Genomic DNA, 12,667 nt, shown 5'->3' with positions numbered 1-12,667 from the left:
TATATTAAAAAATGGAAACAATATTGTATCTTGTATTTGCAATGTTAATAAAAGACAACTTTATTGCATTTAGATATGGGTAGAATGTGAAGTTCTTAGCTATTCAGCTCAGTTATTCACCATGAATGGAATTGTATTTTGAGTTGTCTAGACAATAAATAAGCCAGCACTTTCTTATAAAAGGATTGCTCACCTACACCTGCAAATTAAATCATTCATATGGCCTGGTGCTGTGCTTATTGTTGAGGGATAAATCCATTAAATTCAATGCATAGAATTGCAGCCCAAGTGCCAAAAAAACTTCATTCAAAACTAGTCGTAATGTGGATTTATTCATTAACTGAACGATTTGCAGACAGAGCAGTTTTCATGATATGCCTCTAGAGCAGATACATCTTCTGCTTGGCTTCATCCAGCTCTCTTGGAGGTGCTTTGTAAACCTGAACCATGACTGTATTATTCTGAAGCAAACAGGTGCTTAAGTTGGATCACAGTGACAGCCGTAAATTGATTCTTTAGAGTAGGCTTAGCCCAGGCATAGGCAAACTCGGCCCTCCAGATGTTTTGGGACTACAACTCCCATCATCCCTAGCTAACAGGACCAGTGGTCAGGGATGATGGGAATTGTAGTCCCAAAGCATCTGGAAGGCCAAGTTTGCCTATGCCTGGCCTAGCCCTACTACAGTGGAACCTCGGTTTATGAACACCTCGGTTTATGAATTTTCGGTTTATGAACGCCGCGGACCCATCTGGAACGGATTAATTCATTTTCCATTACTTTCAATGGGAAAGTTTGCTTCAGTTTATGAACGCTTCAGTTTATGAACAGACTTCCGGAACCAATTACACCCATGCTTCAGTTTATGAACGCTTCAGTTTAAGTACTCCGCGGACCCGTCTGGAACGGATTAATCCACTTTCCATTACTTTCAATGGGAAAGTTTGCTTCAGTTTATGAACGCTTACTCCGCGGACCGTCTGGAACGGATTAATTCACTTTCCATTACTTTCAATGGGAAAGTTCGCTTCAGTTTATGAACGCTTCAGTTTATGAACAGACTTCCGGAACCAATTGTGTTCATAAACCGAGGTACCACTGTATTAGGCAGAGTGAGTTGTCCACCTAAGGTGACTGACTCTGGATGTCATGAAAGGGCAGCAAAGTTTTACTTAATGCATTAATTATTGTATTTTTACTTCTTGGCAGATTTTTACTGCTTATGGGATTTTCCGTCTCAGGTGCTAAGATAACTTGATCAACCTTAAGTATATTTCGAACTGCTAGATTGGCAGGAGCAGGGACCGAGCAACGGGAGCTCACCCCATCGCGGGGATTCTAACCACCAACCTTCCAAATGGCAAGCCCTAGGCTCTGTGGTTTAGACCACAGTGCCACCCGTGTCCCTCAGGCTACCTTACAAGATGCTATTTTTTTAAAAAAAAATTGGTGGGGAAAACCTTGCTTCATCCCTTAATAAGTATTTTAAAAGGGGGGGGAGACGCTCATAAGCAGGGGTCGGCAACCTGCAGCACATGGGCCACAAGCGGCCCACGGGGGTCGTTTAAACAGCCCACGAGCTGCCCCTGAACTGAGCCACCCACTCGACGAGTCCCCGCGTGCTGCACTAAACCAGCGCAGCATGGAGCGGGGACTTGCTTCCGTGGTGCAGGAAATCATGTCTCTGCAGACGCAGATGCCAAAAATCACGTCTGCGCAGACACAATCCAGCCCACGGAGCGATCTCCGCAGGAGTGAACCGGCCCAGGTGAGGTAAACCTTGCCGACCCCTGCTCATAAGACTGAGAGAAAAACAACTTGTTGACGTGGCAGAAAGCATTTTTAGAAGGCATTTTCCATTCCTGAAGATTTTAAGTGACACAGTTATAAGTCAAGGGTATAAATATAATTTTATGTAATTATCACTGTGGTCTCCCACTTTTATATTGTGTGCTCTGAGACCTGGGCATCTTTGGGTTGTGTTTATTTCAAAATTTCAGATGGCAAGATACTGATTGAAGTTCAGGCTGCATGCAAGTCACATATGAAAACAATCTTGGAAAGGGGAAGCTTGTTAAAACAATTGTTCTGACATGTCTGGTTTCTCTAGCACACCAGAAGTGCTGGTGTGGTGGATTTTGAGAGGTCTTTGTACATAAACATTATTTAATGCAGCGTGCCTTTTTATAAGCCTTCCAAATGTTCTTGATGGACCAGATGCCAGTTCAGCACCCCAGTGCTTCATGTCACTTCCATTAAATTACAACATCGTTATTCATGGTGCACAAACACTGTTTATAGGTTCTGAATGGTGTGTGCAAAGAAGTCAAGGTCAGGAAAACTAGAAATGAGAAAAGAAGAGAAGAAGACACAGTTGTAGAAAAAGAAAGAAATGGGATAATGACGGGGCAGGGGCTAGAGGAGGAAAGAGACATTAAGGTAATCCGGAGTGGAGTCCCTAAGACGGTTGGTACGCCTCTTTCCAGCAACTCCTGCAGCCAAGCCGGTGCCAAACATACTGTTCTGCTTTCCTTTGGACCACATCAGTAATGCCGAGAGCGGGGTGGTCCTTGTCATTTGGGCAGTCCAGGACCTCCAGACACACAGCCCAGGCTTGCGCCCCAGGGAGGTCACTTCAGTGCTGCTAACGTAGCAATTTACCTTCGCCCCTGGAGGTGCACTCCATTGTCTCTCAAGACAGATGGATGCCAACAGTATGAAGAAATCGAACACCTGTAGCCAGACAGTGGTTTTCAGTGTGGTTTTGGATTCTTAACTCCTACCAGTCCCAGCCAGCATGGTGAGTAGTCAGGGAATATGGGAGTCAGATTCCAGTGACTACCACTGGTGTAGACAACACTGAGTTAAGTGGACCCAAGTTGTGTTTCTGTGCAAGAGTCTTCTAAAAAAGCATGTGACATTTTGAAATACTAACCTAAATAACTTCAGCATACCTGAAGGAGCGTCTCCACCCCCATCGCTCAGCCCAGACACTGAGGTCCAGCACTGAGGGCCTTCTGGCGGTTCTCTCACTGCGAGAAGCCAAGCTACAGGGAACCATGCAGAGGGCCTTCTCGGTGGTGGCGCCCGCCCTGTGGAACGCCCTCCCATCAGATGTCAAAGGAATAAACAACTATCTGACGTTTAGAAGACCTGAAGGCAGCCCTGTTTAGGGAAGTTTTTTTTAATGACTCATGTTTTAATGTATTTAATGTATTTTTAATCTCCTGTTGGGAGTCGCGCAGAGTGGCTGGGGAAACCCAGCCAGATGGGTGGGGTATAAGGAATATATTATTATTATTATTATTATTATTATTAAACAGCAGTGGGGGGAAACCTGAAAAATGGTTGCTTCTTCTGGGTGAAAAGTTAAATTACTTTTGATTTTATTATGAAGAAGACAGCGACTTCAGAAATTCCCTGAGCATATTCTTTAATTGCCATTTCCTCTCTCTGCTGAGCCCCAACTGCAATATTATTGGTCTGTTCTATGGTTGTTTGGCTCCTTGGGTTGTACACATGGTGGGAGTGGAGCAGGCTAGGGTCACGGTCACCTCTTTTGCTCCCCTGCTAAAAGTGAACAGCTGAACTGGGAATCTCAGTTACCCTGTCAGATAAAAGTCCATTTTTGTAATATATTAATATATAGAATCCAAAATAAATTCACGTGATTGGCTCAAGCAGTCCTAGTGATGACAGGTTTCTATTAAACAGCCTGCAGTATCTGAGGTGTTTGGTGTTCATTCATACACCTTTTCTCCATGTGCAATATGACACGTGAGTGTCACTGCATGGCTCAAAAAGGGGTGAGAAATGCAGCTCTGCTTTAAATAACAACAACAACAACAACAACACCTTTATTGTCAATGTACAACCTGTGTACAATGAAATTAACCAAGCCTCCTCCCCCCCACAAACACTCAATCTCATTGCACTCTGTGTGTTTGTTGCACAACACACCGACCCTGAAAGTCAGTTGCACTATATTCTTTTCCGTTCAGCAGCCTAACAGCCCACGGATAGAAACTGTTTTTTAACCTGTTGGTATGACTGATTATACTTCTATATCAGCTGCCTGAGGGTAGAAGATTAAAGAGGTGCTGGCCCAGGTGTGAATCGTCCCTGAGAATTTTTCTCATTCTCCTAAGGCAACGATCCCTTGCGATGTCATCTAGCGGGCTCAGGAGACAGCCCATGATATCATGTGCTGTGTTCACCACCCTCTGTAAAGACTTTCTGTCTGTGGCTGTCAAGCCAACGTACCACACTGTGATACGATATGAAAGGACACTTTCTATTGTGGACCGGTAGAAGGAGGTCATCAATTGTTGTTTAACATTGTTCTTTCGCAAGACCCATGAGGAAATGGAGTCTCTGTTCTCGTTGCAAATTCATAACAGATTCCTTATAAGACTTTGAACCTATGTAATGATTGGCATGGAGAAGACGTCAACAATGACAAGCGTATATGCAAGTTGCAGGATAGTTCAAAGGGATTGTCTTTGTTGCTTTGGAAATTGCCCTTGTAATTGAGTTAGGTATTTTTTAAAAGAAAAGAAAAGAAAAGAAAGGAGAAAGAAAGAAAGAAAGAAAGAAAGAAAGAAAGAAAGAAAGAAAGAAAGAAAGAAAGAAAGAAAGAAAGAAAGAAAGGCAGTTCATTACCCACTGTTTATGTATTTGGGGGGAATGAAAGGCTGCAGTACAAACAACCTCTAATTTTAAAAGATTGCCCTGGGAGAGTATAATGCACATCAAAATATTGGGCATGCCTCTCCCTTCTTGCTGGCTTTCTGAAATGCAGTCAAATACACAATCTTACCCTATATTTATACATTGGCCTCTGGCTGATAATTAACAGTGGAATTATTTGACATCCCAGCCAAGATTGTTTTCTTCTGGGAGTCATGTAGTGGTGATTAGGCAAAGTGATTGATTTAGCCTCTCAAATAGCAGTTTGGGGGGAAAATACTGCATGTCCTTTCTTTGTTAACTTCCTTCCCTTCAAAGTTATGAATGTGTCATGGATATGGATGGGATGTCACTATAGCAGAAGATGCTGACAACTTGTTTGGTTCAAAGAAGAAGAAGAGGAGTTTGGATTTGATATCCCGCTTTATCACTACCCGAAGGAGTCTCAAAGCGGCTAACAATCTCCTTTCCCCTCCTCCCCCACAACAGACACCCTGTGAGGTGGGTAGCTGTCTTACTACAAAAGAATTTCAGAAATAGACTGGAAAGAGAAGTTGCTGAATTGCATCTTATCACCAAGCTTAAAACCATGGAGAGACCTGGTTTGAACAGAGACGTTGGATTCTTAATATCTCATTATACATGACAAAATAAAAAAATTCCTTCCAGCAGCACCTTAAAGACCAACTAAGTTTTTTATTTTGGTATGAGCTTTCGTGTGCATGCAAACTTCTTCAGATACACTGAAATAGAAGTCCCCAGGCGCTTATATGTAGAGAAAGGGTGGGGAGGGGTATGGGTGATTGACTGACTGATAGCTGTTGATGACTGTAAACGACTGCAAATGGTCTTGTATGAAAAAGCAAGGGGTGAGATGGCTGAAGATCGCTTTATCATGTATAATGAGATAAGAATCCAACGTCTCTGTTCAAACCAGGTTTCTCCATGGTTTTAAGCTTGGTGATAAGTTGCAATTCAGCAACTTCTCTTTCCAGTCTATTTATGAAATTCTTTTGTAGTAAGACAGCTACTTTGAGATCTTGTATAGAATGTCCTGGGAGATTGAAGTGTTCTCCTACTGGTTTCTCTGTCTTGTAATTCCTGATGTCAGATTTATGTCCATTTATCCTTTGGCATAGGGTTTGGCCTGTTTGTCCAATATAGAGAGCTGAGGGGCACTGTTGGCATTTGATGGCATACACAATGTTAGAGGATGAGCAATTAAATAGTCCTGAGATGGTATATTGGATGTTGTTGGGGCCACTAATGGTGTTGTCTGGGTGTATGTGGCAGCAAAGTTGGCATCTGGGTTTATTGCAGGCTCTGGTACCAGTGTCCATGTTAAGTCTGGTGATTGTATTATTGTGGGTGAGGAGTTGTTTAAGATTGGGTGGCTGTCTGTAGGCAATTAAAGGTCTTCCTCCCAGAACTTGGGAAAGGGAGCTGTCATTGTCCAGGAGAGGTTGTAGATCTCTGATGATGCATTGTACTGTTTTAACTTGGGAGCTGTATGCATAGCTGCCAAGTTTTCCCTTTTCTCACGAGGAAGCCTATTCAGCATAAGGGAAAATCCCTTAAAATAAGGGATAACTTGGCAGCTATGTGTATGTGATAACTATATGTTTTGTATGTTTAAAAGTATGGTTATGTATTTTTCTTGATTTTACTGTTCTATCATTTGTAAGCCACTTTGAAGGGTTGTTTCTTTTAAAAAACAACAACAAACAAAGAGGCGTATAAATTTTATGAAATACAGTCATACCTCGGTTTAAGTACGCTTCGGTTTGAGTACTTTCAGTTTAAGTACTCCGCGGACCCGTCTGGAACGGATTATTCCACGTTCGATTACTTTCAATGGGAAAGTTCACTTCAGGTTAAATATGCTTCAGGTTAAGTACGGACTTCCAGAACCAATTACACTCATACTTCGGGTTAAGTATGCTTCAGGTTGAGTACTCCGCGGACCCGTCCGGAACAGATTAATCCACTTTCCATTACTTTCAATGGGAAAGTTCGCTTCAGGTTAAGTACGCTTCAGGTTAAGTACAGACTTCCGGAACCAATTGTGTACTTAAACCGAGGTACCACTGTAAATGACTAAATAATGAAAGACTTCCTGGTTTGTTTCCTTTCACCGTGAAAGGGTTTCATGTGCTGCTAAAAGGCTTGTTCATTTCTTGGCACATTAAGAAAACATAGGATAGCTTGAAACCTCATTACTATTGTTATTGTGAAGTTATATGCACTTAAGAACTGGCTTTAGTAGCCTTTGAAGGAACTCTAAATTCTACCAAATTTAGTAGGACTTAAACAGCTGCTTAGATTCTGCTGAAATGAATGGGGGCCCCTTGTACGAATAATGCCCCCCCCCCCGCCACCATCCATGCTTTCTGGATTGCACTCATTGTTTGTAGTGTCCAAAATGTAAATGCAGCAATTGCTTTGGGCTGGAAAATAACATACACACAACATAGGCAGAAGCCCTTAGGCTTTAATGACCATTTATGGTATATGTTGTCTACATCTGATCAAAGAATCAGGGAGTTGGAAGTTCAGCTGCAACGAACCAACAAAAAAGAGATTGATCTCAAGAACAGTTATTCAGCCTCTTTGAGCTAAGTGCCATTTTCATTGCATTAGAACTGGCTGCGTATTGCCTTATTGAATCTGCCAGTACTCTGGAAAGTCTGTAATCTGCAAGATCACTTGAAAGAGCTGCACATGTGCTGTAATGAATGGCTGGTGTAGAATTTGCACTCGGAAGCTTTAATTAAAGACAAGCGGCTGTATGAAATCTATTTCCCTAGGGCTTTCTGAAGGGAAGTGTCCACACATGTGATTAATCTAGCTTCTGCTTGCCACAGCTTTCATCAAAATAAGTGAAGCAGAATGGCACCCAGCAAAAGCACACTTTAGAAGTTGCTGGAATTTAGAAGACAGATTTAGGGCTCCTGGTACCCCACCCCACCCAAAATGTGTATCAACAACACTGATAACCTACTCAGTCCCAGTGCAATGCAAAGTGCTGATTTTGATATATAAAGCCCATAAAAGCAGAGACATCACCTTGCCTACAAAGGTCCGTATAGTTAAAGCTATGGTTTTCCCAGTAGTGATGTATGGAAGTGAGAGCTGGACCATAAAGAAGGCTGATCGCCGAAGAATTGATGCTTTTGAATTATGGTGCTGGAGGAGACTCTTGAGAGTCCCATGGACTGTAAGAAGATCAAACCTATCCATTCTTAAGGAAATCAGCCCTGAGTGCTCACTGGAAGGACAGATCGTGAAGCTGAGGCTCCAATACTTTGGCCACCTCATGAGAAGAGAAGAATCCTCGGAAAAGACCCTGATGTTGGGAAAGATTGAGGGCACTAGGAGAAGGGGACGACAGAGGACGAGATGGTTGGACAGTGTTCTCGAAGCTACGAACATGAGTTTGACCAAACTGCGGGAGGCAGTGGAAGACAGGAGTGCCTGGCGTGCTATGGTCCATGGGGTCACAAAGAGTCGGACACGACTAAACGACTAAACAACAACAACAATGGCTTGGGCCAGGTTATTTAAAGGACTGCTTTTCTCTTTATACCCCTGCCCTAGAACTAAGATCTTCCACAGGAGCCCTTCTCACTGCCCCTGCAGGTACTTCCAAGGTGACAATACAGAACAGGGCCTTTTCTGCATTGGCCCTTTGATTCTGGAGATCCTTCCTGCAGGATACTTGTATGGCTCTCTCCCTGCTTGTGCTTAGGGCAGTGATAATTCTTTTTTTTAAAAAGCCCAGTTTTTTTTAGCCTGTCTAGCTTTATTGCTGCCTGTGTTTTCAGCTTATGTTGTCTATCGTGACTTGGTTTTGTTTTTCTTGTACACTCTTCTCACGACCTATAGAGAAGAAGAGTGGGATCTAAAATCTTTTCATAGAAATAAATAAACATGAGCATAGGATCGGGGGGCTCTTTAGAAGTCATTAAGAAACTCTGAAGTGTTACTCTTAGACTGAGGGTACCTTGCAAGTCGCATCGCCCCGGCCCCCTCAATCGTGGGGGCAAAGCAGTGTGTGTGTGGTACCTTGGTTGGCTGACTGGCATTTGTGATCCTCGTGCAATAGGTCGGCTGTTTAACACCAGCTGTGGCATTAAGCTGTTACCATCCATAGCACTGTTGTTTCTCACTGGGGCACACTACTCCCACCCCCAAATTCAAGTTGCTAGAATCCTCCACTTCAACACTCAGCTATGTTTACTTATGGTATGTTTAATTATGGGATGACATCTACCCCAAACCTCACTCACTGCAGGATCCCTGCTTAATAAGTTACCCCCTGCCTACTACCACCCAAAGCAAGTTAGTGTTCTGATCTAGAGTCAGCCTTCTCTAAGGGCAAGCAATTTTCCATGGTGAATTGCTGCTCTGGGCTTGTCTCTTTTCAGCCACTCTCCACGGATGTGGATGATAATTCGGGAATAACTGAGTGATCTAGTTACATCCTCTATGTACATCCCACATGGCGGGATGACTTGTCCCTCTGTTCAGTGTCTGATTGAAAGGAGCCAAGGTGATGGCAATTAACCACTCAAAAGATTTGGCCAGTAGCCTCCTCTCTCCTAGATATTTTGGGCTCATGGGAGAATTTTTTATTGTATTTCTCATGGGATAGTGGTGGGCTGTTTGGGATTTTCTCAGCTACATGATGGACCCATAAGAAAATGATGCCACTTAACCTCACTGCCAAATTATTAATTCAGACACTTGTATACTGGAATCTTAGCGAAAAACAAATATAGTTGCAACCCAAACCAAAACTGCAAATAGTATTGCTGTTCAGGGTGCCATCTCCAGGATACTGTAAAGGGCTGAATCAAGCCATTCTATTGCACACTTTCTCAGTTTTCCACTTTTCTTTTCCAAATGATATTCAGTATTTGTGGCTACTGCCCACAGTTAGTCCTCAGTTCTCATCAAGCTGTTTTTCACCTTCTCTTAGGTTTTTTTTAAACAGATCTTTTTAAAAAGACTTCTGCAGATTTCAAACTTTCTCCAAGTATGCTTATGCTTCTTAATGGACCTGTTTTGCCTCTCTCACCTGCGTTCACTCACTCACCTGAGTTCACCGTTAATGGAATGATTGTAAAAATGAAAAAAAAAAGTGTTATTCAGTGCTCTAATAATCAGGTGGCAAAGTGGGCTTCTTTTTACACATTCCTCCTGAGCTACTGTTCTAAGGTTGAGCTAAGGTTGCAGTTGAGGACTAAGATTTGGCTTAAATGGTTGTTTTTGCGTGTGCCATGTGTGTGTTTCATAACCCTGCCTTTTCTCTCATAACGAGCACTGTCTTTTTTGTCCACTGCAAACCCCCTTGTGGGTGGGTGCAACCCAATATCTGCTTCTGTTTTTCTTTTCTCAATATGTCGTTCCACTTCATCTACAACCGGTGGTGGAAGATAAAGAGAACCAGGACTTGGATGCTACAAAGGGCATGCTTAATTGCTTGTTATTCTTTGTTCCCTAGCAAATGTTAGGATAATGCACTAACTGCAGGCAATGAGCATAACAGGTTGCCTGGTAGAGCTGCCAGCTACTCTTCCAAATGTTATTTTTAATTTAATAAGCTCTTGGCATGCCAAGCCACATCTTACACTTCCTGAATGCTTTATGTAGCTCACAACTCTCCAAACTCCACCACATCGAGCTGCTTTGAACATATGATGGCAGCAAGTCCTTCCCTGAAAGCATCCCTACCTGTTTTGGCCAGTAGGTGCCATTCCATAGCTTCACTCTGATAGCAACTGAAGTGAGTTTAGGAGTCTAATTTGTGTGTAAATACTATGAGGGTTGATTCATACCTCACTTACATTAGCTCGTTAATATGCAGGTCTGCTACAGAAAGAAATGTTTTCCTGATCCCAGGCCAATCCAGACAATTTGCAGTCTGAAGTGAAGTGCAGGATCTGTCCCTGCTGCTCCACAATTCCACTGGACTGGCCATGAGATCTCACTTCATCAATGCTGACACAACAGGATCCTTCCTCTCACCTGTGTTCCAACAGAGCGCAAATGACCAGGAGGTCTCAGGAGAAATAGCTGGAGGGTTTCCATTGTGGCACCGCCCAAATTCCCTTGCATTATCATAGGAAGAATAATCAATTTAATCTCCTCAGCTCCATGTCTGAATCTATCATTTGACTGGCAGATTACAATACAATGCATTATTCTGCTAAAATGCCTTCCCCAGTGCCCCACACATTTGTGTATTTATGTTTGAAAGAACAAATCCTTCTGAAGTGTAATTATGAGTAGAGATGCTGGGTTGCTTAACCATAGTTCTGCAACCCCACATTTCTGACTGAAATTTGAAGATGCCATCTTTTTATTGTTGGGTGGAGCAAGTGGACTGAGGAAGGAAGTGAATGAATGGATGAGAAGTAAAGGAAGAAGGCGGCTTTTGTTTTTCACTGAGATTGCAGTGGCATCCCAGTCTATGCTTTGATTTATACAACACTCTTTTCGTATAATTTAATCTTACAGAGAAGGGTCAAAGATGTGATATCGCCAATTGTATTTGAAGCTGCCTACGATCTTGGAGACCATATCACGGCAAAGGAGGAAAAGGAATTGCCTTCACTCAAGCCTGTTCTTCGATGGATGAAAGGACAGAAGATGGCTCAGAGAAACCAGGTGAGATTCCAAATGATCTTCCTGTTAAAAATAGACAAATAACAGCACCATGAGAATCTAGGAGGGAAAGAACTTTGCACTAAAGCTCATGTTTACCATGCCAGGTAACACCAGATTTAAAAAGACTGTTACTCTGGAGCTTGTTGCAATCATGTATTTAGTGAGGGACAGGCAGTCTGAGAGCTTGCATTCAGTCTTTCTGAGCACTATACAATGTTTCTAGTCCAGGCATCCCCAAACTGTGGCCCTCCAGATGTTTTGGCCTACAACTCCCATGATCCCTAGCTAACAGGACCAGTGGTCAGGGATGATGGGAACTGTAGTCCAAAACATCTGGAGGGCCAAAGTTTGGGGATGCCTGCTTTAAGATATAGAAGGAAAGGATGCCTGTTCTAGTCCTTACTGCTGCATAAGTGTGGTTGCACAAATACTGTAGCCCCCCTGCCCCATAACTTTTCTGGTGTCCCTCAGGATTTGTTTTTATTCACCATCGCATATTACACACTATTATTTTTTTAAATAAACCTTCAAGCAGATGATCAGAATGAACTATGATGAATAAGATGCTGGGTATTCACTTGCTGCCTATTCAGAAGAGTGGCCTCCTTTCTGTATTCCAAATTTCATGTACTGTAGTTAAAAATAGCTGCTTCCAACTGGTACAAATAAATGAATCTTAACTGAATACCACTTTTGCCAGAGGGCAGAAGTGTGTGAGCGTTTCCCGAGGAATGTGGCCGCTGTCACTGGGCAGTTTTTCTTATTGCCTCTAATTTTGTAAACCAAAGTCAATTGAAATAACATTAAACATGTTGGGTGGGGATTGTAAGGCTTTAGACTCGGCATAGTGTTTGTTGTTTTGCTCCACAAAAACTATGGATTGGGGGTGTTATTATTTTTTGCATTTAGGTATTACCTAATGCAAGATGTCTCTAGGCAAAACTGCACACAACACTGCAAGAAACAATTTCCTGAAATGCATTAATCAACATCAATGACAACATTCCCACTTAAACAAAGGACTAAACACAAAATCCCCATTTAGAATGCTGTATTAACATTACTGGCTGAGAAAGATGGCACTATAAAGCACAAAAAAAACTGCTACTGCTGCAGCTAAATCTATTAAGATACCAAAAAGTATGAGGAGAAGTCAAATCTTCATCCGGCATCCAAAGGGGGTTGTAAAGCAAGCACCATGCAAGCGTCCCTGAGGAGAGCATTACAAAGGGAGGGGGCCAACACTGAGAAGGCCCACTCTTTTCTTGCCACCACCTGAATTTGAGCAAGAGGGGCCTTCACAGATGT

At 42.6% G+C, this 12,667-nt stretch overlaps 1 protein-coding gene across 1 annotated transcript in view; it reads left to right on the top strand.

Moving 5' to 3' along the window:
* The window catches only part of ITGA9 (integrin subunit alpha 9), a 211,824-nt gene that overhangs the window by 112,573 nt on the left and 86,584 nt on the right, over positions 1-12,667 (top strand). The window contains 1 exon segment of the mRNA XM_060280592.1: positions 11,210-11,359. Within this exon segment, the coding sequence (XP_060136575.1) occupies positions 11,210-11,359 (150 nt within the window).

Source organism: Zootoca vivipara, chromosome 12 (assembly GCF_963506605.1).
Source record: "Zootoca vivipara chromosome 12, rZooViv1.1, whole genome shotgun sequence".
Classification (NCBI taxonomy): Eukaryota; Metazoa; Chordata; class Lepidosauria; order Squamata; family Lacertidae; genus Zootoca; species Zootoca vivipara.
This window is presented reverse-complemented; position numbering and strand designations above follow the sequence as displayed.